Source organism: Rana temporaria, chromosome 6, assembly GCF_905171775.1.
Source record: "Rana temporaria chromosome 6, aRanTem1.1, whole genome shotgun sequence".
In the NCBI taxonomy this organism is placed as follows: domain Eukaryota; kingdom Metazoa; phylum Chordata; class Amphibia; order Anura; family Ranidae; genus Rana; species Rana temporaria.
In genome coordinates, this window is record NC_053494.1 from 111,081,750 (window position 1) to 111,108,580 (window position 26,831).

Consider the following 26,831-nt stretch of genomic DNA (forward strand, 5'->3'; position numbering starts at 1 on the left):
ATTTGCTGTCGGAATTTCCGACAAGAAAAATTTGAGAGCTGGTTCTCAATTTTTCCGACAGCAAAAGTTCTTGTCGGAAATTCCGATCATCTGTATGCAATTCCGACGCACAAAAATCCTATGCATGCTCGGAATCATTGAACTTCATTTTTCTCGGGTCGTCATAGTGTTGTACGTCGCCGCGTTCTTGACGTTCAGAATTTCCGTGAAAAATTTGTGTGACTGTGTGTATGCAAGACAAGTTTGAGCCAAAATTCCATCGGAAAAAAATCCACGGTTTTGTTGTCAGAATTTACGATTGTGTGTACGTGGCATTACTCTTGTAGCCTCTCTTGCACAGCTTCCAGAGCTAAGGATTTATTTATAATGTACCATTTTCCTATCAGCAGGCCCCAGCGTTGTCACATGAAGTAGTTAGGGGAGTGTGCCTTTTTTTTTTCTGACAGCTTATATTGTCAGCTATGCACTAGTGCTGTTCAAACACGCATATTTCTTTTTGAACAATGTACCAAACGTTTATAGGAATCATGTTTTCACAATGTTATACAGACAACAGACAAGACAAGATTTAATACACATAGGAAAATGTAAAGTTCACAGTAGATTTACATGAGGTCTTGGAATGCAGTATTCACTGTTTGCTTTTGGATTATTGTTTTTGGAAGGTGGAGGATTGAGATGCAGTCCTGTTGAGAATCTAGACTCAGGAGAACTCATGGGGGTGAATGCAATAGAGCAGATATCTAAGTGTGGAACGGAAGGCTCATTATCACACCAGAAAAATGTAGCGGATCTCTCAACCACACTTTGCTCATAGCTCGACCATGCATGAAGTAGCTGCAGAGGAATCAAAGGAAAAAAGGCTAGACAGTAAAGTAGCAGAGAGTAGATATCTAGCTATACAGTAGGTGTCAAGAATGCAAGCACCAGATAAGAGAAAAACACAAAAATAAGTTATAACTTATTTTGAAACATTAGGAGGCTTCACCAAACATCAGCATACAAATCATACTGGTCCAAATTGGATCAGTATTAAAGTGCCTTTGTCATTGAAATACTAAATAAAATCAAAAAGCACTTGAAAAATAAGTCATTTTATACTTACACGTCCCAGCGCCCGCTTGTAGAATCCTATCTCTATAACGGAGCATGGCTGCCCATATAATATTCACATAAGACACACTTTCAGGTGTTTGGGATGCCTTTATACCCCGCTGTGCTGTGTGGTTCCTCACCCCTGCCCCTAGATCAGTATTGTGCCATGTAGTGACGCAGAAGAAGAGGAACCACAGAACACTTGACTACACAAACATTTTTAGACTGTTATTAAAAATCATGTCTACTCCAAACCCAGTTCACAACCAAGTTTGTTGACATGTAATAGAAGTAACATCTCTTAGCAATATTAAAATTGTAAAGCCTTAATCATGCCAAGGCACTTAACACAAAAAAGATTTAAACAATTGTACTATAGTAGGACAGCAAAAATATATAGACTGTGAAACTACCTGAGAAATTGGATCTATAAAATAACTTGTATAACAAAGTCTGGAAATGTAAAATGGACCATGTAAGCATTTTGTCTAAAATTATACATACAGGCAGTCCCCAATTTACAAACAACCGACTTATATGCAACTCATACTTACAACAAAGGGAGACAAAGGGAAGTGAGAGGAAATCTACACCTAGGAAGGGCAATTCACTTCTGAAAGAGTTATCATGTGAAGAAGGCGTCTTCACTGAAGCTTTATCACCATTCCCTGTTTCCACAGCAACCCAAAATGTTCAAAACCCATTTGTCACAGGGACAGAAAGTGAAGTGAAATCTTCTGAACAGGGGCACATACAGCAAACAAATGTTACAGGGGTGCTAGTCCTTCCCTAAGTTGGAAAAAAATGTGCTTGTAATCCGGGGACTGCATGTATTTGTTATTTATTGAACACCAACTACTGGCACTTATCTGTACATTTTTATTAAGGATTAACTCTAATTCAAATGTTTTCAGGTTATAGTTTTGAGTTTATGTCTTATTCCAAATCTCATACCCAAAAACTGTTGGACATAACATAAGTGTGTTCCAGACTTGGCTACTATAATAATGTATATCAAAACATAGTCTAGTATAGCATTGCATAGTGAAATAAAAATTCCACACACAAAGTCATTGTTTAACAACTGTTTGGATACCTTTGAAGGAAAGTCAGTGTTAACCACAAAGGAAGGGAAAAAGACAGTCAGCTTAGAGACACACTCAGACCTTGTGCTGGTTAAAAAAAAATATATATATTGCTTGGAACATTTCAACACCTCAGTGAAACATACAAAGTGATAATGCAAACTCAGGATTAAGGAATCTGTCTATTTACCAATTTGAACATATACCATAGATAAGGTATCACAGAAGCTAAACTACGACACAAGCCTGTCATTGACTTTATATTGAAACAAAGAATTTTTAAGGCTGGCTATAAACCTAAGTAAAACTATCACAAGCCTGGGTAATTCAAAATGAACAGTTGATGAAATAAACAAATAATCTGAAATTACAGGATTTGTAAATCAGGAGATATAGGCAATAGACATTTGTGACATTAAAATATAGAAGAATTGGTGGTTAGCGGTTTTGACAAATGTCCATACTTCGAAAGGATAGCTCAGGCCTGGGAACTAGAGAAACTAACATACCACAGCTAGTAATGAACTTCTGACAGGTCCTGTAAGCTTGTACGCACATAACAAGTATCACCTCAAGAGCCCTCAAGGGGATGCTTCAGACTGTTCAGCTTCAAAATTAGCAGGGGGACTGAGGTCCTTCCACTTTGAAAGCACAAGATGGTTTGCTGCAACACTCATTTGGTTCAAGATCAGAGGGCTTATGTTTCACCTCTAATGAAACATAAAATATTAGTTGTAGAGAGATTCTTTCTGATAGTACATATTATGAGCTACAAACAAATGCAAAATTTTATGTTTTAGTTGTAGGAAACCTAGAAACCAACGAAACGGTTGTAGGAGACCTGATCCTGGCAGCCATGCAGTGTATGGATTTGTTACAATTAGGGTGGTGCACTGTCAGAAACACAAACCTCACTATAGCCATCAGATCTGGCTGGTCCATAACCTATGACCACTTCAGGAGGCCAGAACCTCTTCTCCGAGCAGGTGAGCTAATGCCTCTAGAGAAGATTGGCCAAAAGGAATAATTCAGTCCTGTATTTTTTCAGTATATTCTCAATTGAGAGAGTTGAATCAAAGACCCAGCCTCTATGAATTTCCAGTGTTCAGGATAAAATAAACTATCCAAACTGCAACTTTTTTTTCCCCTCTCTTTTTATCAGGGCTTTTTTTCAGGGGGAACTTGGGGGAACTCAGTTCCACCACCTATGGCTCAGACCCTTTGGTGCCCGCTCACCACAATCACTTGTAAACACAGAAGTCTGGTTTCTGTGTTTACAAGTGACAGCTTTGTAACCCCCTGACCTCTGCACTCTGTATGTAATGCAATCCTGGTATTTAATGCCCCTTTAAGACCCTTCTACTGTTTGTGAAATATGAACAGGGTCGTGGTTGAGTTCCTGCACCTATTTTCTGAGAAAAAAAGCTCTGCTTTTTATTATGTAGCATTTAGCCAAAGTGCTGGATGCCTGCATGTCTTTTTTTTCTTATATTTTTGTAAATTTACCTTTGTACATATTTCTATGCCCTGTTTGCGTAAAGTAGAACTAAAGACAAATCTTTATATTTTGTTTTTGTCATCTGTGTTCCATTGGGGAGATTTCCCCTTCACTTCATGTCCTATAGCCAAACAGGAAGTGAGAGGAAATCCCTCCAACATGAGGGAATCCCTGGTTGCAGTTGGGGTCATCAGAACTAGCGTGCCTATTGTAAGATTTCTCCACTATTACTATTCGGGGGACAACCCAAATATCAGGTTTTTCTTTTACTTTTACCTCCAGTATTAATGGTAACTATGACAAATAGAAAGGGTGAATCTTACCAACAGGGACACAGACAGAAGTAAAAATCTGACAGGTGTTCTAATCCCTTACCATTCTCTCCAAAAAAAACAGCCTTTATTTATACTTTAAGGAAATTACATCATTACATAACTCGAAATATGTCTTCTGTGGACTAAGCTAAGAATGCACACGCCTGGAGATTGATGTAAGCAAGCAAATCTGCTAGGCAGGCATGTGTGTGTGTGTGGTTGCCTGGGAGACCAGTCAGCTATAGAAATGCAAAAAAAGAAAAAAACTGTGCTAAACCCAAACGTGAATACAAAAAAGCTGCCCGCACTCCAACAAACAAAGTGTAACAGAAATAAATCATAAATAGTGCAGTGCTGCACTATTTATCATTTAGACCAGTCAGCTGACAAACTGCAAGTGATGGCAAGCTAATCCGCACCACTTGTCTGGTGTGTGTGGATGCATGCGACCATGGCAAAAGTGATAACACACAGATTCTAGCTGGCAGGTTAGCTTGAGGAATCTCAGAAGTGCGTAGTAATCACTTGGCTGTTCTGCAGACCTTAGAGTGTGCCAGATTGTAAGCAAAATGTGTATGTGCCTGTTTGTGTCCAGCCAGTTAGATTTTGGAAAAGTCCACCAGAGTTGGTTTTACCTTCTCAAAGTAATCTTTCACCTCATTCCTTATCCACCAAACAAGGTAATTGTTTTGGTTAGGGAGTCACCATGGGCATGCATTCTTGACAGCTGGTAGCAACATGTTGTATACCATTGTTGCCTGTAACAGCAACAGATAGCAATAACTTTTTAAAGAAACTGAGGGCAATTTTGACAATTCCATATTGGCCATGGTATGACAATTTATTTGGTGCAATAAAAGCGGCATTTGTTTACGAGTACTGCTTTAGCCTAAAAACCTTGCTTTTTTATTTTAATATTTTTAGAAAACTGATAATCTGCATTAAAAATCTGTTAAGTAAAAACGCATTGTTCTTCAAAGTCACTCAGACCTATCAGGGCAAAGTGACATGTTTGTCCTAAAGTGGGCCTTCTTATTAAAATGGAAGGTCTGCTTTTCTGCCAGTCCCATATCCCCAAGCACCCCCTCTCACAAATACATCTGTGATCGAGAAACACGATAAAAACATAGCATCCTTGGCTATGTTGAAAACATAGAAGCCCCAGCTTCTGAAACTTTTAAGGGGCAGGGTTACATCATTACTACCTCCTGGGAAAGCTGAATGATACATAAAAATGCGATCCAGTCTATTACAGGAATACATTCTCATAGGATTTCGAGTTCCCAGATTTCTCAGGAGGCAGAGGTCACAGCTTTCTTTTTCTTTTTTTTTCATTTGCACAAATAATTATGTTTGGGGTGAAGGACGAATGGAAAAGTAGACCTTTTTCCATGGAAGGCCTGCTTTAAAGTGATTGTACAGTCTAGGTTTATTTTCTATAAAAATAATAAACATGTTATACTTACCTGCTCTGTTCCAATGGATTTGCACAGAGGAGCCCTCTTCTCGGGTGCCTCGTCTGTGCTCCTGCCCCCCCCCCCGCTGTGTCTCAGTCAATCAGGAGGGAGAGTCCCAGATGGCAAGGACACTTGTGGACATCGCTAAACAGAGATGGGGCTCCGGTAAGTATTAGAGGGGCTGCTGCACACAGAAGGCTTTTTATCTTAACCACTTCCCTATCGGCGTATAGACAAATGACGGCAGCAGAAACATATCATCCCTCCGGGTGGACATCATATGACGTCCGCCTGTTCTCGCCACTTCTGCGAGCCCCCGGGGGCGTGCAGCGTGGCGATCGGGCATAAGGCGTTAAATGGCTCTTTACCACCCAATTCAGCAGTGTTCAATCACAACCGGTCACATGTGTTGTACTAATTTTCACCACTCGTGTGCACCCCCGGGGGACACAGCACATCCACGACCAGGGTAAAGAACCAATGAAATTGTTTCTTTACCACGTGACCGGCTGTGTCCAATCACAAATGTCAACAATTGGCTATAGTGCCGTTTCCGGGTTCTCTTCTTCCAGTGTGTGAGGAGGAGGCCTAAAAAAAAAAGCGCAGGAAAGGCTTTATAAGGACTGGCTGGGCTGGGAATCTCCCTCTTTTCCCTTGGCAGCAGCAGCTGAAGAACTTGGACTTCCTGGTTTAGCTGCCCCTCTCTCTAAAGGTATGGAGTCTCTCTTTAAGAAACTTTTAGAGAAGGCAGGCAGCGAAGGGGGGGAAGAATGGCTCAAGCGCTGTTTAACTATGGGGGACATTGTCCCTGAAGAACAGACAGCCGGAGTGGAGACAGGCGCTGGGTTTATGTTACCCACTGAGCAGCAGGGAGAGAGTGCGTCTGCAAGTGAGGAGCCCCCTGTCAGAGCGCGGAGGAGTCAGCCTCCTGAGCGTACAAGGGAAGCCCTACCAACTGAAGAGGAGGAGCGGAGGCGCGGCATGGGCGAGGAGGAAGATGGCGGGGGCGTTCCAGCAAGTGTGCGCCGTTCAGGACGGCAGAAGAGGAATCTTTCACAGTCACCTGCGAGGGGAAAAGCCAGGGGAGGCAGAGCAGCGCAGCCCAGTGCAAGCGTGGGGAGGGGGCGCCCGCTCCCCCCACGTCCACCCATTCAGCAACAGGTCCCTCTGAGGGGACAGGAGCAGCAAGTCTTACCTGTCAGGCTGGAGCCTGCAGCGTCTATGCAGAGAGGAGAACCCGGTCCAGCCGTCAATGCACAGCCTCAAGCAGTGGGTGAGTGTGCTCAGTTACAGGCTCTGAATGTTATTGTAGATTCACTGTCCTCTTTGGTTAGAACACTGACCCCTGCTGGTACTGTGGCTGCAAGTCCTGTTTCACATTTAATGTTTAACCCCATACTTACCTCACATTCCTCCACTGCTCCAATACATCAACCCCCCAATGTGTCTATGGCCCAGGGGAGTATGGCGGGGGAGGGTAATCCCCCTGGGAGGGTCAGCGTGCCAGAAGCATGCATGAAAGAGGTAATGCCCTGCGAAATGTCTCCCCTGGGGTTTCACCTGAGCATGTCAGTGAAGGATAAAATTTGGAAAGGGGAATTTATGGACATCTTATCCCTGTTACCCTCCCAGAAAGACTTTATGGCTAAAATGGAAAAGAATGAGAAACATGATGACGACAGACGCAGACCCATACCTAGGTCATTCAATAACTGGTTGCAAGCATTTTGCATTTTTGCAGGTGTTATGACAGAAAAATACCCGGAACGCAGTAGTGGTCTGTTCCAGCATGTGGATCATATATTGGAGGCTTACAAGAGCTTTGGTGGACTCGGATGGTTTTATTATGACGAGTCATTTAGGCAAAAATTGGCGGTCCACCCCTCGCTGCGTTGGGGTATGAAAGACGTGGGCCTGTGGCTAAATCTGTTGGCCCCTCAGAGGTCTGCCATGACAAAGCCAGCTGCGGTTCCCACTTCAGGCGCAGCTTTTAGGAAAGGGAGCTGTTTCGCGTTCAATGACAGCCAGTGCCGCTGGAATGCGGCTTGTAAATATAGACACGAGTGTTCATATTGCGCAGGGGCTCACCCTGCGGCCAAGTGTTTAAAGAAGTCGGCAAATGCTGCCAGTCAGAGTGCTAGGGATATTTTTCCAAAAAGCCTGCACGCCAGTGAGGCTGGAAAATATGCGCCCATGGCTGGAAATATATCCAGACCAGGTGACGGCGCAGTTCCTCAGTAGAGGTTTTGAGTTTGGTTTCCCCCTCCCTTCATTCTCAGGGGCCGGATGCACAGTAGTGGGCAATTTAAAATCGGCCAGTCAGTTTCCACAAATTGTGAGGGAAAAGGTTGAGAAAGAAATTGCAGAGGGTCGCATTGCAGGTCCTTTTGAGCACCCCCCCTTTGACGATTTCCGCATATCACCTCTAGGGGTGGTGCCCAAGAGGGAGCAGAATACGTATAGGATTATACACCATTTGTCCTTCCCTAAAGGCGATTCGCTTAACGACGAGATTGATGTGGAACTTTGCTCGGTTACGTATGCGACTTTTGAGGAGGCGATCGTTAAAATACGGCAGTGTGGTCCAGGTGCGTTACTGGCGAAAGCCGATATTAAATCGGCTTTTAGACTGTTGCCCATAGCCCCGGAGGCATTTAATTCTTTAGGTTTTTATTTTGACGGGGCCTATTTCTTTGATAGGTGTTTGCCCATGGGGTGTTCCGTATCATGCTCATATTTTGAGGCGTTCTCGTCTTTCCTGCATTGGGTAGTTGGTTTTCGTTCAGGTAGTGGCAATATTGTCCACTACCTGGATGATTTCATGTTTATAGGACCACAGGATTCGGGGAGTTGTCAGGGGCTATTGCAGGCTTTTCAGGATATGGCGGCGCAGTTTGGCGTCCCGCTGGCGGAGGAGAAGACGTGTACACCGGTGACATCTCTGGAGTTCTTGGGCATATGTATAGACACGTGTAAGATGGAGTTTCGTTTGCCGGAGGCAAAATTGGTGAAATTAAATTCTTTGCTAGCCTCCTTTCTGGCAAGGAAGAAAGTGCGACTCAAGGAGATGCAGTCGCTGCTAGGCGTCCTGGCTTTTGCTGGCAGGATCATGCCCGTTGGACGGATTTTTTCGCGTCGTTTGTACCTAGCGATTGCTGGCTTAAAGTCCCCGTTTGCCCACGTCAGGCTGACAACGTCGATTAAGGCAGATTTGATGGTCTGGGCACGTTTCCTGGAAACGTATAACGGCAGATCGTTTTTTCAGGAAGAATTTGTTGCGGCGCCAGATTTTAGGTTATTCACGGATGCGGCAGGGTCCAAGGGCTTTGCCGCGATATGGAGAACACACTGGTGCTGTGCAGCATGGCCAGAGTCTTGGGTGGTTCAGGAGGTCACAAGAAACATTGTCCTGTTAGAGTTGTTCCCGATTTTGGTGGCATTGACGTTGTGGGGAGCTCAGTTTGCAAACAAAAGGATTCTGGTGGAAACAGACAATAAAGGGGTCCTCTTTGCTATCAATTGCCTTTCGTCAAAGTCGTTGTTGGTGGTCAAGATTTTAAGACAGGTTGTTTTTCTTTGCTTACACTTTAATGTTTGGCTAAAAGCCAAGCACACACCGGGAGTGCAAAATAATCTTGCCGATGCGTTATCTCGGTTTCAGATGGACCGTTTTCGTCAGCTGCTTCCGGAGGCGGATGTGGAAGGGATGCGTTGCCCGGAATTTTTGTGGGACCTAATCTGGACATAGTTTCAAGAGCAATACAGGGCTCGGTGGCACCAAAGACGTGGTTGTGCTATGCTGCTTCTTGGAAGAGCTGGCTGTCCTTTGCAGAAGATTTAGGAGTTAGTGACGGCCGCCCGTCCGAGGGGTCATTATTAGCGTTTGTGGCTTCCCTTATGGAGCAAAGTTTGTCTTTCAGCCATATATCAAAAACCTTAGCAGGAATTTCCTTTTTTTGCCGACTGCGGGGTTTTGCGCCGTGCACAGCTTTCTTCTCAGTGAAACAGGCCTTGAAAGGGTATAAAAGGGTTAATTTTGTCCCGGATGACAGAAGGCCGATTTCACTCGACCTTTTGGGAAAGTTGTGCGAGATAGCGTCGTCCGTTTGTTTTTCGGTTTTCGAGTCCATACTTTTTAGAACGGCGTTCGTGCTTGCTTTTCATGGGGCTCTACGCATATCAGAGCTAATCCCTAAATCTAAACTGGGTGGGTCGGGTATTTTAGTCGACCACGTAACGGTAGATACCTCGGGAATTCAGTTATGGATAAGTCGTTCTAAGACCGACGCGTTGGGTAAAGGTGCGAGGATTCGGTTGGCAGCTCAGGGCGTTAAATCTGTCTGCCCCGTAGATGCGGTGACTCGTTTTTTGGTCGTCAGGCCCCCAGTTCCAGGGTTATTTTTGGTGCACCAGAATGGAGGGCCGCTTACCAAATATCAATTTGATGCGGTATTACGCAAATGCCTGCTAAAGTTGGGTTTGAAAAATATGAGGATATCCTCCCACTCATTTAGAATTGGCGCTGCATCAGAAGCGGCCCGGAGAGGAGTATGTGAGTCAGACATTAAAGACATGGGGAGGTGGAAATCAAATTGTTTTAAAGTTTACGTTCGTCCTAACCTGTTTATTTAAATTTCAGGTCAGCCCCGCACAATTTGGATTCTGGGACATTCCTACATTCACTGGGCGCATAAGAGAGCGGCCTTGCGTAGGTATTCAACGAATTTATCGCTTTGTCCGGAATCATTCCAGGTTTTTTGGAAAGGTGTGCGGGGATTTCAGTGGCACCAACTTTACTTTCACTTAAGTGGGCTTAGTCAGCGTTGGCCTAAGCCGGATGTATTATTAGTTCATGCAGGTGGGAACGATTTGGGCAAAGTAAGGACTTTGGATTTGCTATTTTTGATCCAAAGGGATCTGCAGCGGTTTTCACTAGCCTCTCCAGGCACTATTTTAATTTTCTCAGAAATCATTCCACGCTTCTCTTGGCTCTCCTCTCCGCAGAGGAGGGCCATGGAGAAGATGAGGAAGCGGATAAATCGGGCCATGTACAAGTTCATGCCACAAATTGGTGGTTTGTCTTACAGGCACGTTGATTTAGAGGGGGGCTTTACCGGGTTATACCGGCAGGATGGCGTCCACCTCTCGGACGTGGGTATCGATATTTTTAATTTGGGATTGCAGTATGGAATTGAGCAGGCCGCGGAGGTGGGGTGGGGCCGGGCATGATGCTCATACCCGGCTTGTGGGACGTGATATGTCAATTAATGATTTAAATACTGCTCGAGTTACAAAAACTGAGCAGTTGCACATATTTTGGTTTTGCTTGATTAATGGCAAATTTTTGATATTTGAAGTTATGAATTAAAATGATTTTGTTGAATTTAAAATGCTTTGTGTTTAAACCAATAAAGTTACCGCGGCCTTTATTCGCCAATGGTGGGTCAGTGTGTTTATTTGCTATGGTGCCTGGAGTAAGGTTGTTGGGTAAAGAGTATGGCCTACAGTCCCATAAGAAAGGGGGCACATTAGGAGCCCACTTGAGTGGGATTGTGGCCATCACGGGGTTAATATGGTATCAGGTGCTGGTTTATGGGTTGTAGTTAGTCTATGTTTGCAGGTAATTCCTAGGTACTGTTCCTTTAATTCTGGGATCATCAGCCAGCCAATGGGATGCGACGGAAGCTTCTGGGAGCAGGAAAGGCTTTATAAGGACTGGCTGGGCTGGGAATCTCCCTCTTTTCCCTTGGCAGCAGCAGCTGAAGAACTCCCTCCCTCCTCCCCTGTCGCGGTAAATTTTATGTGGTAGGCGTCACCTTGGGAGTCCAAGGGGGACGTGATATGTCAATTAATGATTTAAATACTGCTCGAGTTACAAAAACTGAGCAGTTGCACATATTTTGGTTTTGCTTGATTAATGGCAAATTTTTGATATTTGAAGTTATGAATTAAAATGATTTTGTTGAATTTAAAATGCTTTGTGTTTAAACCAATAAAGTTACCGCGGCCTTTATTCGCCAATGGTGGGTCAGTGTGTTTATTTGCTATGGTGCCTGGAGTAAGGTTGTTGGGTAAAGAGTATGGCCTACAGTCCCAATCATAATCATAATCATAACAGAGCCAGGGTCATACAAAGGCGATCAGCAGAGGAAGCTGGGAACAAGACGGTACAGGGAAAAGGTAACAGGAGATGGAGTAAACAGGTAGAAAGGGATCAGGCTGTAGGGTCTGGATCAGAGATCAGGGTCCAGGAACAGGAAGCAGGATGCAGGAATGCAGGGCACATGGAGACCATACCAAGGTAGTGAGGAAGAGCATGCACAGGGTTCAAATACGCTTCCTGCAATCAGCATGGGGATGACTGATTACAGGAGATGTCAGCTCCTGACTGCTGAGAGACACCCACTGGTGGACACCGGAAATGCAGCCTATAGATCTGGGAGCCACAGTGCCACCAGCAAGTAAACTCTTCCCTAACAGTACCAGGGACCTCCAGACACTCCAGCCAGCCATAGCTGAAGAAGTCCATAAGAGACACCTAGTTGTTGCATAAATCCAGAGGAAAAATGTTTCATAGGCCAAAGGACTGCCGGGTTCCAAATAAGATACTCTGCTGCCGGGATCCAACAATAATCTAGGTGTCCCACCACCTGGGTCTGGTGACTGGCTAGTAGTGTTGAGCAGAATATGCCATATTCGATTTCGCGATATATCTCGAATATATATTCGAATATTCGAGATATATTCGCTAAATTCGAATATTCGTGATATTTTATCGAAATTAATTGATTGCGATTTTTCGCTATTGCGAATGCGAAAATAATTGCGATTTTTTTATAACTGCGGTAGGAGCGCTCTGATTGGCTCAGAATATTCGTGATATTTTATCGAAATATCGCAACATGCGAATGCGATATTTATTGCGCAATTTCGAGATATGCTGGAGGAGCGCTCTGATTGGCTCAGAATATTCGTAATATTTTATCGAAATATCGCAACATGCGAATGCGATATTTATTGCGCAATTTCGAGATATGCTGGAGGAGCGCTCTGATTGGCTCAGAATATTCGTGATATTTTATCGAAATATCGCAACATGCGAATGCGATATTTATTGCGCAATTTCGAGAAATGCTGTAGGAGCGCTCTGATTGGCTCACTCTGAAATCGAATATTCGAGATATTTTAACGCAATTTCACAAAATGCGAATGCGAAATTGATTGCAGATATTTCGAAAACTGCTGTAGCAGCACTCTGAAATCGAATATTTATGATATTTTAACCAAAAAACATATTGCGATTGCGATTTTTCGATCGCGCATGCGCAATCGCGCGAACAACACGCGACCATTTCCTGGAGCCTTGCCAGTTTCCAACTTATGATCGCAACGCAATCACAGAGCAACATGGTTGGAAGCAATTTCACTAAATCTGAGGAAAAGATGCTGATTTGTGTAAGTATTTTGACCACTGTTATTTCATCATCTTCAACTGCATTTTAGTCTAGTTTAAAAGTTAGTATATATGATCAGATATTAGTATTTCACAAAAAATGTGTCTCCTGCTTTTACAAAACTACAAGTCCCAGCATGCCTGGACAGCTGCAGACACCCTGGTTGGCAAATGTGTATTTAGGCACTTTTCCTTGTTATTTAGCATAATGAATTTAACATTTTTTTGGACATAGGACGTATGCGAACGTCCTGACTTCAGTGTCCTCAAGGCCCAAGGACGTTCGAATACATATTGCCCTTTAGATGTTGCAGAACTACAACTTCCAGCATGCCTGGGAATGCTGGCACTTCTAGTATTGTAAGTTCTGCAGGCCCCCATTTTTCAGGCCTTTATGCACGGGTCTCTAAACTGTGGCACCCTAGATGCAGCAAAAGTAAAATTCTTAGCATGCACTGACAGACCGTGGCTGATGGGAGTAGTAGTTTTGCAACAGCTGGAGGTGGACTGGTCTTGAAACCCAGAGTTAGGTAACAAACCCGTAGTGTTTTGCAACCATTCTGCCTCCAGCTGGTTTTTTTCTGTTGAAAAGCCTGTGGCGTGCAAAACACAACCCAAAAACTCCACCCGGTGCAGTGAAAAATGTGCACACACCTAAAGAGTGACATCACAAAAAACTGCGACGGGTACATACGTCAGTGGTCCTCCGAAAAGGTCCCGTCTCTGACCCCCCGGGGCGTTAGGCTCCTGACAGGGAAAAGAGTTAGCAACGCATATCTCCCCTATACGTGTATCCTGTGTTGTTAATAATATATTCATAATTATGCAAATGATAATGGCTGCTATATTTATGCAAAAAAGGTGGCGACCGAAATGGCAGGATATACAATCTGTCATGTTACCCCTGTCATTGATTAATAAGGCGAGAATGCTTCCAATTGTTGAATAGCATACATTTATGTCATATATCCATAAGGCTGTCAACAGAAGTATTACAATATACTTTGTTCTTCATCTTGCAGAAGTTCCTGGAAACAGGATACGACCTGCTCCGCAGGCAGCCAGAGAAAAGGGCTGTGGTCAGCGCCCTAATCACTGACTTTGGCGGCCAACACGACCACAAGGCAATAGTGAAGAAGTGGTCTGACCTGAAGAGGCGCCAAATGGATCAGGTCAGACGTCTTCGGGATAGATATCATCCAGGTAAGTTATTGTTGACAGTTATGTTTTTTTTTTCAAAAGTGTATTTTGTGCGTGAACTCGAAAGAGAGAGGAGCCGGCCTGCAGGAGTTGGGAGGCCTCCCCCAGAGGCAATCTGCCATCTTTCTCCATGCCCCGGGTGGCAATGGCGGGTGTGAGGGGGTCCTCCCAACCCAACCTCGCATAGCACACCCACCGGGGGCGGGGCTGAGACCACCAAACTCAATTCACATGTAGCCGAGAGCGGGATCCGAACCCCTAGCTGCAGAGGTGAATCACTTGTCAGCGCAGTGGCAATCGCGTGGAGCCACCGCAGCTCCTTTGGTGACAGTTATGTAAGGTCATATGTAATTCATGTAAGGTCAGATGTTGTTAACCAAGATGCCATGTTGTGCTAACATATATCACCACCAGCCAAGGTATTCATAGTACTGTTGAAAAAAGACATGGGACAGCAGACAGGAACACAGAAGTTATGTGGGAACATACTTTTCCCATTGCTTTGCATGGGACTTTAAAGAAAAACCCCGACCATGGCAAATGGGGGTGGGTAAGGGTTAAACCACCTATCCTATGTTTGTGGCTGACATATAAGTAACCTGTGTGCCAAGTTTCATGTAAATATCTTTAGCCGTTTGTACGTGATGCTGGAACATACATACATACATACATACATGCACACACACGTTGAGTTTTATATATATAGATTCCCACTAAATTCCTGTGTTAGGCGTGGGGTTGTTATAGTAATCCCGTGTGCTCCATCAGGCCCTTTTTTTAACATGAGATCGTCTGAACAAAACAAAGGAGACAAAAACAGCTCATTTTAACATGGTGGCATCCCAGCTCACGCTCAGTCCCCTGTAGTGCCCACAAGACCCTTTAATATAACATTGTCCCATTGGTTAACTGTCTATATAAATCAATTTGTATTCATATACAATACAGCAGAGTACACAGAATTTGCATACGTCATTAGAAAACATTTTTATAATATATGAACATTGTGTTATTATAGGTGCTCCAATACCAGTTGTGCGCGCCAAGCGCAGAAGGCGCCAGGCCGATGAGGAGGAGGAGGAGGATGCGGCAGAGGAGGATGCGGCAGAGGAGGAGATGGATGAGGAGGAGCAGCCAGGGCCCTCCCACTCCCCAACCCCAGCTCCTGTTGAGGAGCAAGCTGAGGAGCTTCCCCCCCCCACCACCCCAACTTCTCAAGCAGAAGAGCAGGAGGAAGACAGCGGTCCTGTGAGCCTCGTTCAGGAAGGTAAATATGTGCACAATGATTAATAACATTTCAACAATAAAATGTAGATATAAAAATGGACAACATATAAAGCGCACCTGTCAGATTGTAGAACCATAATATGGTATTGATGCTAGAAGTATACAGGTAGTGCATAATTATTAGGTAAGTTGTATTTTTGAGGATTCATTTTATTATTGAACAACAACCATGTTCTCAATGAACCCCAAAAACTCATTAATATCAAAGCTGAATTTTTTTGGAAGTAGTTTTTAGTTTGTTTTTAATGTTAGTTATTTTCGGGGGATATCTGTGTGTGCAGGTGACTACTATTACTGTGCAGAATTATTAGGCAACTTAACAAAAAAATAAATAGATACCCATTTCAATGATTTATTTTTAACAGTGAAACCAATATAACATCTCAACATTCACAAATACACATTTCTGACATTTAAAAACAAAACAAAAACAAATCAGTGACCAATATAGCCACCTTTCTTTGCAAGGACACTCAAAAGCCTGACATCCATGGATTCTGTCAGTGTTTTGATCTGTTCACCATCAACATTGCGTGCAGCAGCAACCACAGCCTCCCAGACACTGTTCATAGAGGTGTACTGTTTTCCCTCCTTGTAAATCCCACATTTGATGATGGACCACAGGTTCTCAATGGGGTTCAGATCAGGTGAACAAGGAGGCCATGTCATTACTTTTTTTTATTTAATACCCTTTCTTGCCAGCCACGCTGTGGAGTACTTTGACACGTGTGATGGAGCATTGTCCTGCATGAAAATCATGTTTTTCTTGAAGGATGGTGACTTCTTCCTGTACCACTGCTTGAAGAAGGTCTCTTCCATAATCTGGCAGTAGGACTGGGAGTTGAGCTTGACTCCATCCTCAATCCGAAAAGGCCCCACAAGCTCATCTTTGATGATACCAGCCCAAACCAGTACTCCACCACCACCTTGCTGGCGTCTGAGTCGGACTGGAGCTCCCTGCCCTTTACCAATCCAGCCACGGGCTCTTCCATCTGGCCCATCAAGACTCACTCTCATTTCAGCAGTCCATAAAACCTTAGAAAAATCTTTCTTGAGATATTTATTGGCACAGTCTTGACGTTGCAGCTTGTGTGTCTTGTTCAGTGGTCGTCGTCTTTCAGCCTTTCTTACCTTGGCCATGTCTCTGGGTATTGCACACCTTGTGCTTTTGGGCACCCCAGTGATGTTGCAGCTCTGAAATATGGCCAATCTGGTGGCAAGTGGCATCTTGGCAGCTGCACGCTTAACTTTTCTCAGTTCATGGGCAGTTATTTTGCACCTTTGTTTTTCCACACGCTTCTTTTGTTTGATGATCACGCTTCAGAAGCTTTGCAATTTTAAGAGTGCTGCATCCCTCTGCTAGATATCTCTCTATTTTGGACTTTTCAGAGTCTGTCAAGTCCTTCTTTTGGCCCATTTTGCCAAAGAAAAGGAAATTGACTAATAATTATGCACACCTGATATAGAGTGTTGATGTCATTAGACCACACACCTTCTCATTACAGAGATGTACATTACCTAATATGCCTAATCGGTAGTAGGCTTTCGAGCCTATACAGCTTGGAGTAAGACAACATGCATAAAGAGGATGATGTGGTCCAAATACTCATTTGCCTAATAATTCTGCACTCCCGGGATGTGTTAGACACATAACAAGTGTATACACATGATAATGATTGATTAATAAGCAAAACAAATATTTTATTTATTTGGTAACGTTCTTTGAAATCCAAATGTTTTTTTATTATATCCTAACAGCATCAAGAGATCTGAGAAGGCAGAACAGACTTATCAAAAAGACCCACCAGAGGATCCTGCAAAACCAACGCAAGATCCGCTACCTGACGCAACAAAATGCTCTGCTAGAGCAGCAGCAATCCGAACATATTGCGGAACTGGAACGGATTCAGAAACGCATTGATAGTTATATTTGAATTTATTTTTTTATTAAAAAATCTTATTTTTTGGAAATGTTTCATTTCTTTTTGAGATAGATTTGTAGGTTTTTCAACACATCTAACTTCACATCAAACAAATCAACATCAACACATTTAACTTCATAATAAGCAAAAACATTTTATACTATTATTTTATTTAACAGTAACCTAGGACAAACTAAAGCACACGACACAGACACGACGAACACAAAATAAACTGTTGAAAAATGAACATAACAAAAGCAACAATATATATATATATACAAAGAGAGAGAGAGGGAGAGCAAGAAAGAGAGAGAGAATGCAGATGAGCTCTTGCAGACAGCCCAATGGTTGCAGTATAAATGCCGCAAAACAGGGTTTAACATAAGGTTCATTGTTATAGTTACACTTGCTGTTTAGATCCGGTCTGGTAGCTTGTAGCGGAGGCTGTTGGTGGATCCGCTGTGCCAGAGAGGTCATGAAGCTTTACTCAGCATGGAGGCAGCAGCAGGAGTATTAAAATATAATATAACTAGACAATGCATTTGCTGAGGAAAATGCGAGTGGGAATGCTGAATAGCTTAATTGGTGAGCCCCTTGCCAAAGACATTCACCATAACCACTACACTATCTTTAGGACACACAGCTTCTTTCTCTATCTGCAAAGTATAGAGTATGCTGACTTCCTGGTCGCCCCTCCCCCCTCAATAGGTTTCCCCTCCCCCCCAGGTCAGTGAGGAGGAATATTGCACTGAGGTCAGGAAAGTTATTTATGGAAAGAAATAACATTACAAACGCTTTTAATTCACAGATCTAATACATGATTTAAGCCTCCAAACAAAGCTTAATAAATCCTCAACCGTACATGCGATCGATACAACGACTACACCGTTTGAAATACACGGCCCTTGTAAACGCATCGATATGAAATTTATGTTGATAAACTTAAAAATGTGGCCATGTCTGCGATTTAGAAAAGAGCGTCTTTGTGAGTTCTGCAGCAACATTTTTTAGATCATTTAACATGAGAGTCTATGAGACATAATTTCTGGCTGTTGCTCCAATAACTAAAACTAAAATACGTATCGCAGAATTGATCACATTGCCATAAACCAGACAAGCATAGCTACGTTTTGATATAAAAATTGTGTATGAAAAGTAGATCTTGTGGGCGTGAGACCAATTTGTTTCCCCTTTTTCTAAAGATATTTTTAATTACAAAGATCTCCAATGTTAAGGTCACATGACAGACTCTAAATCCCCTCCATAGGATTACATTATAACCGATTGCATTTTTGTGAAAAATTCGCCAAACGTAAATTGCGTTTTCACCAAAAAATTGTAAACGATAACGATCTGAAAAGTCATAGCCGGATAGCTAAATATTTTGTGACCGCTTTAAAGTTTGTTTAGTGTCTGTAAGTGAAAGTATGAAGTAGCTGAAACTTTTGGCAGGGCATGTGAATTCAAAGGGGAAAAGGATGTTCTCATTGACTTCAATGTTAAAAAAAAGGGTCTAAAAGCTTAAAATTTATAAAAGTGTAAATAGTCGAAAAAAACTTGAAGAAGTCCCATCATTAGCTGAACGAGACGAACATTTTTACAGTTGAATGGTCTCAATAGCTGAAAGTATGCCGAAGTTACGCAGAACCAAAAAACGTAAGGAATAATAAGATTACTAAATTTACGGATATCAATACTGGAAATGTTTATTAAAGCATTCACACTAATTAAGATTAATACATTTACGGGTATCCATACTGGGAATGCTTATTAAAGCATTCACACTAAGTATCACACAGGCAGGATTTACAAGCAGTAGTGGTAATAGTATTAGATAGCATAAAAACACTTGGGGAATACTTTACAGCATCAGTAGTGGTCATAGTAGTCAATAGTGTACCAAAAAATTGGGACACAGGTGTCTTGACTGAGCTGTAATAGTAGTAGTAGACATTGACAATACAGTGTCAAATCACTCGGGCAAGAGGTGCCATGATGAACAGCAGCAGCAGCATCAGTAGTGGTAATAGTAGTATAGAGTGGCAAATAACTAGTGACATAGGTGTCTTGATTGAGCAGTAGTAGTAGTAGTAGACATTGACAATAAAGAGTCATATCACTTGGGCAGGAGGTGCCATGATGAACAGCAGTGGTAATAGGAGTATATAGAGTGTGAATTAACTGCTGACATAGGTGTATTGACTGAGCAGCAGAAGCAGCAGTAGTAGTATTAGCAGTAGTAGTTGATACAGAGTCATATCACTTGGGCAGGAGGTGCCATGATGAACAGCAGTGTTAATAAGAGTATATAGGGTGTGAAATAACTGCTGACATAGGTGTCTTGACTGGGCAGCAGCAGCAGCAGCAGAAGCAGCAGTAGTAGTATTAGCAGTAGTAGTTGATACAGAGTCATATCACTTGGGCAGGAGGTGCCATGATGAACAGCAGTGTTAATAAGAGTATATAGGGTGTGAAATAACTGCTGACATAGATGTCTTGACTGGGCAGCAGAAGCAGCAGTAGTAGTATTACCAGTAGTAGTTGATACAGAGTCATATCACTTGGGCAGGAGGTGCCATGATGAACAGCAGTAGGAATAGGAGTATATAGAGTGTGAAATAACTGCTGACATAGGTGTATTGACTGGGCAGCAGCAGCAGAAGCAGCAGTAGTAGTATTAGCAGTAGTAGTTGATACAGAGTCATATCACATGGGCAGGAGGTGCCATGATGAACAGCAGTAGGAATAGGAGTATATAGAGTGTGAAATAACTGCTGACATAGGTGTATTGACTGGGCAGCAGCAGCAGAAGCAGCAGTAGTAGTATTAGCAGTAGTAGTTGATACAGAGTCATATCACTTGGGCAGGAGGTGCCATGATGAACAGCAGTAGGAATAGGAGTATATAGAGTGTGAAATAACTGCTGACATAGGTGTATTGACTGGGCAGCAGCAGCCGAAGCAGCAGTAGTAGTATTACCAGTAGTAGTTGATACAGAGTCATATCACATGGGCAGGAGGTGCCATGATGAACAGCAGTAGGAATAGGAGTATATAGAGTGTGAAATAACTGCTGACATAGGTGTATTGACTGGGCAGCAGCAGCAGAAGCAGCAGTAGTAGTATTGCCAGTAGTAGTTGATACAGAGTCATATCACTTGGGCAGGAGGTGCCATGATGAACAGCAGTGTTAATAAGAGTATATAGGGTGTGAAATAACTGCTGACATAGATGTCTTGACTGGGCAGCAGAAGCAGCAGTAGTAGTATTACCAGTAGTAGTTGATACAGAGTCATATCACTTGGGCAGGAGGTGCCATGATGAACAGCAGTGTTAATAAGAGTATATAGGGTGTGAAATAACTGCTGACATAGGTGTCTTGACTGATCCAGAGGAGTCATGGGAGAAAATCATGTGGTCAGATGAGACCATAATATAACTTTTTGATCATAATTTCACTAACCGTGTTCGGAGGAAGAATAATGATGAGTACCATGCCAAGAACGCCATCCCTAATGTGAAGCATGGTGGTGGTAGCATCATGCTTTGGTGGTGTTTTTCTGCACATGGGACAGGGTGACTGCACTGTATTAAGGAGAGGATGACCGTGGCCATGTATTGCGAGATTTTGGGCAACAACCTCCTTCCCTGAGTTAGAGCTTTGAAGATGGGTCGAGGCTGGGTCTTCCAACATGACAATGACCCAAAGCACACAGCCAGGATAACCAAGGATTGGCTCTGTAAGGAGCATATCAAGGTTCTGGCGTGGCCTAGCCAGTCTCCAGACCTAAACCCAATAGAGAATCTTTGGAGGGAGCTCAAACTCCGTGTTTCTCAGCGAGAGCCCAGAAACCTGACTGATGTAGAGAAGATCTGTGTGGAGGAGTGGGCCAAAATCCCTCCTCCAGTGTGTGCAAAGCTGGTGTAAAACTACAAGAAAGGTTTGACCGCTGTAATTGCAAAGAAAGCCTACTGTACCAAATATTAACATTGATTTTCTCAGATGTTAAAATAGTTATATTCAGCACTGTAAATACATCAGGTCCGGGGCTCCATCAGGGAATGCATGACAAGGGACCCTTCAGCGCCCTGAACCGACGACGGGTGCCAGAAAGTCACCGCCAATCCAGGACTCATTCATCTTTATGAATGTGAGTCTGTCCACGGAGTCTGTGGACAGACGGGTCCTCTTGTCCGTGACCACCCCACCTGCCGCGCTGAATGTCCGCTCAGATAGTACGCTGGAGGGGGGGCAAGACAATAACTCCAGCGCATACTGAGCGAGCTCGCTGGAGGTGTCCAATCTGGCAACCCAGTACTCCATGGGGTCGTCGGTGCTCATACTGTCAGAAGCACCGACGGACGCCATGTAGTCTGCCACCATGTGGGCCAGCCGCTGGTGGTGACTGCTGCTGCTGCTGGTGCTGGTACTGGGTCGCTCGGTTTGGAAGAACATCCTCATCTCATCCATTAGGTCCCCTGCTCGGCTGCTGCTGGGTGCAGCCACCTGCTGGGTGAGATGAGGGGGGACAACTGGAGGCCGGGGAGTTGCCTGCTCCAACCGTCTGACAATGCCTGCCTGCAGTTCCTCCATCCGGTGCTGCCTCCGGCTGGCTGGGATGAACTGCTCCAGTTTCCCCTTGCACCTGGGATCCAAAAGGGTGGCCATCCAGAAATCATCCCTCGCCTTGATGGTCTTAACCCGGGGGTCCCTCCTGAGGCATCTCAGCATGTGGGCAGCCATGGGGAAGAGCACAGCCCGCTGTGACTGCTCACTGCTGGCCAGGTGAATGAGGTCCGACTCTTCATCCCTGAGGCGCTGCTGGTCAAACTCAGAGATGCCCAACCCCCGGACTATCGGTGCCCCCAACACCGGCTCTCCCTCCTGACCAGGCCCTGACTTCGGGACGACACCAGCAACCACCTCCTCCTCATCATCATCATCCTCCTCCTCCTCCTCGTCCTGGCCCTGGTCTCGGTGGAGCATTGCTGACTCCTCCTGCTCCACCAAGGCACTCTCCCCAGCTTCGAGCAGGCGATCTAGTGTCCTCTCCAGCATGAACACTATTGGCAGCACGCTATTGAGGCCGACGTGCTCACTGCTGACCATCTTGGTCGCCTGCTCGAAGGAGGACAACACTTGGCAGACCTGCTTTATCTGCCCCCACTCCGCACAGGCGATGAAAGGGAGTTGTGGTGAAGCCCTCTCAGTGCGTAGTTCCATCAGGTACTCCCTCACCGCCCTTTGCTGCTCCCACAACCTCTTCAGCATGTGGAGGGTGGAGTTCCACCGCGTCACACTGTCCACAATCAGCCTGTGAAGGGGCAGACTGTACTTCCGCTGCAACTGGGACAGGGACGCGGTAGCGGTTGGGGAGCGCCTGAAGTGGCTGGCAATCCTACGCGCCTTTGCCACAATGTCACTCAACCCGGGATAAGTGCGCAGGAACTTCTGCACCACCAGGTTGAGGACATGTGCCAGACAGGGCACGTGGGTCAGACTGCCAGCACTGAGGGCGGTGAGTAGGTTGCTGCCGTTATCGCAGACAACCATACCTGCCTGGAGCCTTCGGGGTGTCAGCCACTTCTGGACCTGACTCTGAAGTGCTTTCAGCACTTCTTCTCCAGTGTGTCTCCGGTCCCCTAAACTAACAAGCTGGAGCACGGCCTGACAGCGCACGTGCCCCACACTTGAGTAGCTATGGGGGCGCTTGCTGGGAGGCTCAGCAGCTGCGGAGACAGTGGCTTGAGGGAGACCAGCAGTTCTCCCCTGGACACCCCGGGGCGGCACCACAAGATCGGTTGCCGCCGATCCCTCACCGACGCCTCGGAGGGAAACCCAATGGGCCGTGAAGCTGATGTAGCGCCCCTGCCCATGCCTGCTGGTCCAGCCATCAATTGTCAGATGAACCCTGTCGCTGACAGCGTGATCCAGCGACAGGGTTACATTCTGCACAATGTGCTGGTGTAGGGCAGGGACACCAGTCCTGGCAAAGAAATGGCGGCTGGGGACACGCCATTGGGGTTGGGCCTGCTCCAACATCTGCCTGAAGGGGTTGCTGTCAACTATGTTGAAGGGCAGCAGATGTTGGGCAATAACCCTTGCCAGGAGCCCATTGAGGGAACGCACACGTCGGTCTCCAGGGGGGAAGGGAGTGGTGCGGTCAAAGGCGTCTGAAATTGACGCCTGGCGCCGGACGGCAGTGCGTGACACAGACGCGGAGGGTGCTGTGGAAGTAGAGGTCTGGCTGCCGGTACCAGTACCTCTACTAGAGGGAGCGGGGGGGCATGACCTGCTGGAAAGAGATGAAGATGTGGCAGGGGCTGCTGTACCCTGCTCACTTGTGGTGGTGGCGCTGCTACCACCACCACGCTTCATCTCGTCAAACACCGCCCAGTGGTTTATCCTCAGGTGCTGGTTCAGTGCTGTGGTACCCACCCGAGCCAAACACTTCCCTCTCTTCACCCTCACTTTACAAATCCGGCAGATGGCCACGGTAGGGTTGTCTGCCACCAGGGTAAAGTAGTTCCAGACAGGTGACTTCAGCACCGCCCTCCTGTCAGATGGGGTGACGCTTACTTGCACCTGCTGGGACTCGGTGCGCACAGGTGGAGCTGCCTGTTGCTGCTGCTGCTGCTGCTGCTCCTCCTGACACCTCCTGCTGCCATCACCAGTGGAGACCCTGACGATGGTCTCCCTGGTGGTGACCTGGCGCACCGTTTCACCAGGGTGCCTACCTTCCCCGTCGTCACTGACGTAGTGAGCCGACGCGTCAGATGGCAACCATGATGGGTCACCCTCTTCGCCCCCAGAGATGTCAGACCAAGGGCTGAGATGTGTTGGTCTGAGGGAACCAACTGACATGGAGCCTCTAGCCTGGCTCCGCTGTCCCCTCACCCACGCCTGGGTCTGACTAGGTGCTGCTGTTTCCTGCACCAAAACAGCAGCACCAGTTTGAAGGGATGTCTCTGGGATACTGCCAGCAGGTATCCCATCCTCCTCATCCATCCCTTCAAAAAGGTCCTGACCATCAGGACAGAGCTGAAGGTCTGCCTGATGCATGGCCTCCCCCAAGATATCCCTCTCACTGTCGCTGTCGAACAGTAAGATGCTGGACTCTTGGGGGCTGGGGGGGGTACTACTAGCACCGGTGTAATGGTGGTACTACTGTGAGTCGGGACCGACGACTCAGTGGCACTGCTGTGCCCCATGTAGTCCACCACTACTTCAGCCTGAGATGGCAATATCGGGCGGCTGCCCGATGGGAAGAACTCCCGGATCAGGCGGACTCCCCTTGCACCCGATCCTCTACCACTAGTAGGGGCACGAGAGGTACCCCGTGCTGGCAGCGACCCAGCACTGGGAGTAACTCCCCTACCCCTGCTGCCACGGCCACGGATGCCGCTCATAATTGCTGATATGTGTGTGGGGGGGGGGTAAACTTTATTGGGGGGGGGAAATGTGAGGAAAATGTGTTTTCGTGTTTTTTTTACAAGACAGGCACGCAGACAAAGACGTACACAGACAGCTACTAAACTATAAGAAAAGTAGTACACCAAAGACAAGGACTACAAAATTAAAGAAAAAAAAAAAAGCACTAAACAAACACTAACTTTTTTTTTTTTTTTAAACACAAAACACAGACACTAAACACACACTAAGCTAAGCTAGATGAAATAAATGTACACTAACAGTGTGTACACTTACTACACAAAATTTAACTAAACTGAACACAAAACTTAGCTTTTAGAAAAGCTCTTTAGGAAAAACTAAGCAAAATGTGCACTGAAATGACTAGCAAATATCACTGAACAGCGAAGCTGCAAGATCAAACAGTAACACAAGATGAACAAAACTTAGCTTTTAGAAAAGCTCTTTTAGAAAGCTCAGCAAAATGTGCACTGAAATCACTAGCAAATATCACTGAACAGCAAAGATGCAGGATCAAACAGTAACACAAATGAACAAAACAGCACAAAACAGCACAAAACGTAGCTTTGAAAAAAGCTCTTGGGTCTATTGCTTTGAAAAAAGCAGTTGATATACTGGAAAAGATGCACTGGAATCACTAAATAGCAATGCAGCACTATGCTGGTGATGATATAAATCAATCAGGAACAGACACAGGAACACAGAAACAGCCTCCACACTCTCTAGCCAGCTTCTGAATCTGCAATGAAATGGTGCTGGGAGTGAGCTTATATAATGTCCATGCAGGCAGGTTCCTATTGGTTGCTAACCTCTGACGAGTGTGGAAGGAGAACTCTGATTGGCTCTGATGCAAAAGGGCGGAGAAAATAATCGCGCAATATTCCTATTGCCGAATATTCGCATTGCGAATATTCGGCAATATAAAATGATCGCTTCAGCTACTCGGCCCAAGGTCTCTAATCATACCAGCAATGCTTTTAGACGTCTATGGAGATCACTAGGATGTGATCTGTTTAAAAAATGAAACTGTAAAAATCGCTCTGATGCGGAAGATAGGGGCGAAGAAAATAATCGCGCGATATTGCGTTTGCCGAATAATCGCATTGCGATTTTTCGAGAAAATTCAATGAACGCTTCAGCTACTCGGCCCAGGGTCTCTAATCATACCAGCAATGCTTTTAGACGTCGATGGAGATATCTAGGATGTGATCTGTTTTAAAAAAAAAATTGTAAAAAATCGAATATTCGGAATTGCGAATATTCACCGCGAAATTCGAAATATAGCGCGATTTCTCGAATATGCTATATTCGAGTCGAATATTCGCAATGCGAATATTCGTGAGCAACACTACTGGCTAGGTACCCCACCGCTGGGGTTAGGCAACATACTAGGTATCCTGTTGGCCAAATTCTCAGAGACGTATGACATGTGATCACTCAAGACAGTAGGCATCCCAACTCTGGGGTACATGGGTCATTCACAAACTTAGCCCTGGGGTCATGTGACAACACCGGAACTCTGACACTGGAATGTCTGGTTACAACCGTGTAGCTTGCCTGGTCATTGGTCAGAGGATCATCAGAGGTGGGCTGGACATCGGGCACCAAATCAGCAGGCTGGGCAGCAGGCACCTGATAAGCAGGCTGGGCAGAAGGCACCAGATCAGAAGGCTGGGCAAAAGGCACCAGATCAGAAGGCTGGGCAGAAGGCACTGGATCAGAAGGCTGGGCAGAAGGCACCAGATCAGTAGGCTGGGCAGAAGACACCGAATCAGAAGGCTGGGCAGCAGGCACTGGATCAGAAGGCTGGGCAGCAGGCACAGGCACCTTAGGCTGGGCAGCAGGCACAGGACCATCAGGCTGGGCAGCAGGCACAGGACCACCAGGCTGGGCAGCAGGCACAGGACCATCAGGCTGGGCAGCAGGCACAGGACCATCAGGCTGGGCTGTGAGCAAAGGACCATCAGGCAGGACAGCGGGCAAAGGACCATCAGACTGGGCAGCGGGCAAAGGACCATCAGGCTGGGCAGCAGGCAGAGTACCATCAAGGTCAGGCTTAAGCAGTTCAGCTGGCGTGGAAGCAGACTGG

At 45.4% G+C, this 26,831-nt stretch overlaps 2 protein-coding genes across 8 annotated transcripts in view; one reads left to right on the top strand and one right to left on the bottom strand.

The window, feature by feature from the left end:
* GULP1 (GULP PTB domain containing engulfment adaptor 1) overlaps positions 1 to 26,831 on the bottom strand; it is a 779,810-nt gene that overhangs the window by 51,064 nt on the left and 701,915 nt on the right. The window contains exon 11 of one of the 6 annotated variants that reach the window (XM_040357183.1): positions 610 to 837. The exons of the other annotated variants lie outside the window; for them this stretch is intronic. Within the exon in view, the coding sequence (XP_040213117.1) occupies positions 610 to 837 (228 nt within the window). The remainder of the gene's footprint in view (positions 1 to 609; positions 838 to 26,831) is intronic. 6 annotated transcript variants of the gene reach the window in all.
* On the top strand, positions 6,058 to 11,470 carry LOC120943709. 2 transcript variants are annotated; one of them, XM_040357175.1, is made up of 2 exons: positions 6,058 to 6,722; positions 9,111 to 11,470. In XM_040357175.1, exons 1-2 carry the CDS (start codon positions 6,164 to 6,166, stop codon positions 10,079 to 10,081), a joined length of 1,530 nt encoding a protein of 509 aa, XP_040213109.1. In that variant the 5' UTR covers positions 6,058 to 6,163; the 3' UTR covers positions 10,082 to 11,470. The 2 variants fall into 2 exon arrangements, with proteins under 2 accessions (XP_040213109.1, XP_040213111.1); XM_040357177.1 differs by having other exon boundaries at positions 10,089 to 11,470.

Bases quoted from the DNA above. Each gene is read 5' to 3' on its own strand.
- LOC120943709 (XM_040357175.1), top strand. From the start codon at position 6,164: ATGGAGTCTCTCTTTAAGAAACTTTTAGAGAAGGCAGGCAGCGAAGGG. The intron at 6,723-9,110 runs GTGAGTGTGCTC...TCTCGGTTTCAG, and splicing joins TGCACAGCCTCAAGCAGTGG to ATGGACCGTTTTCGTCAGCT.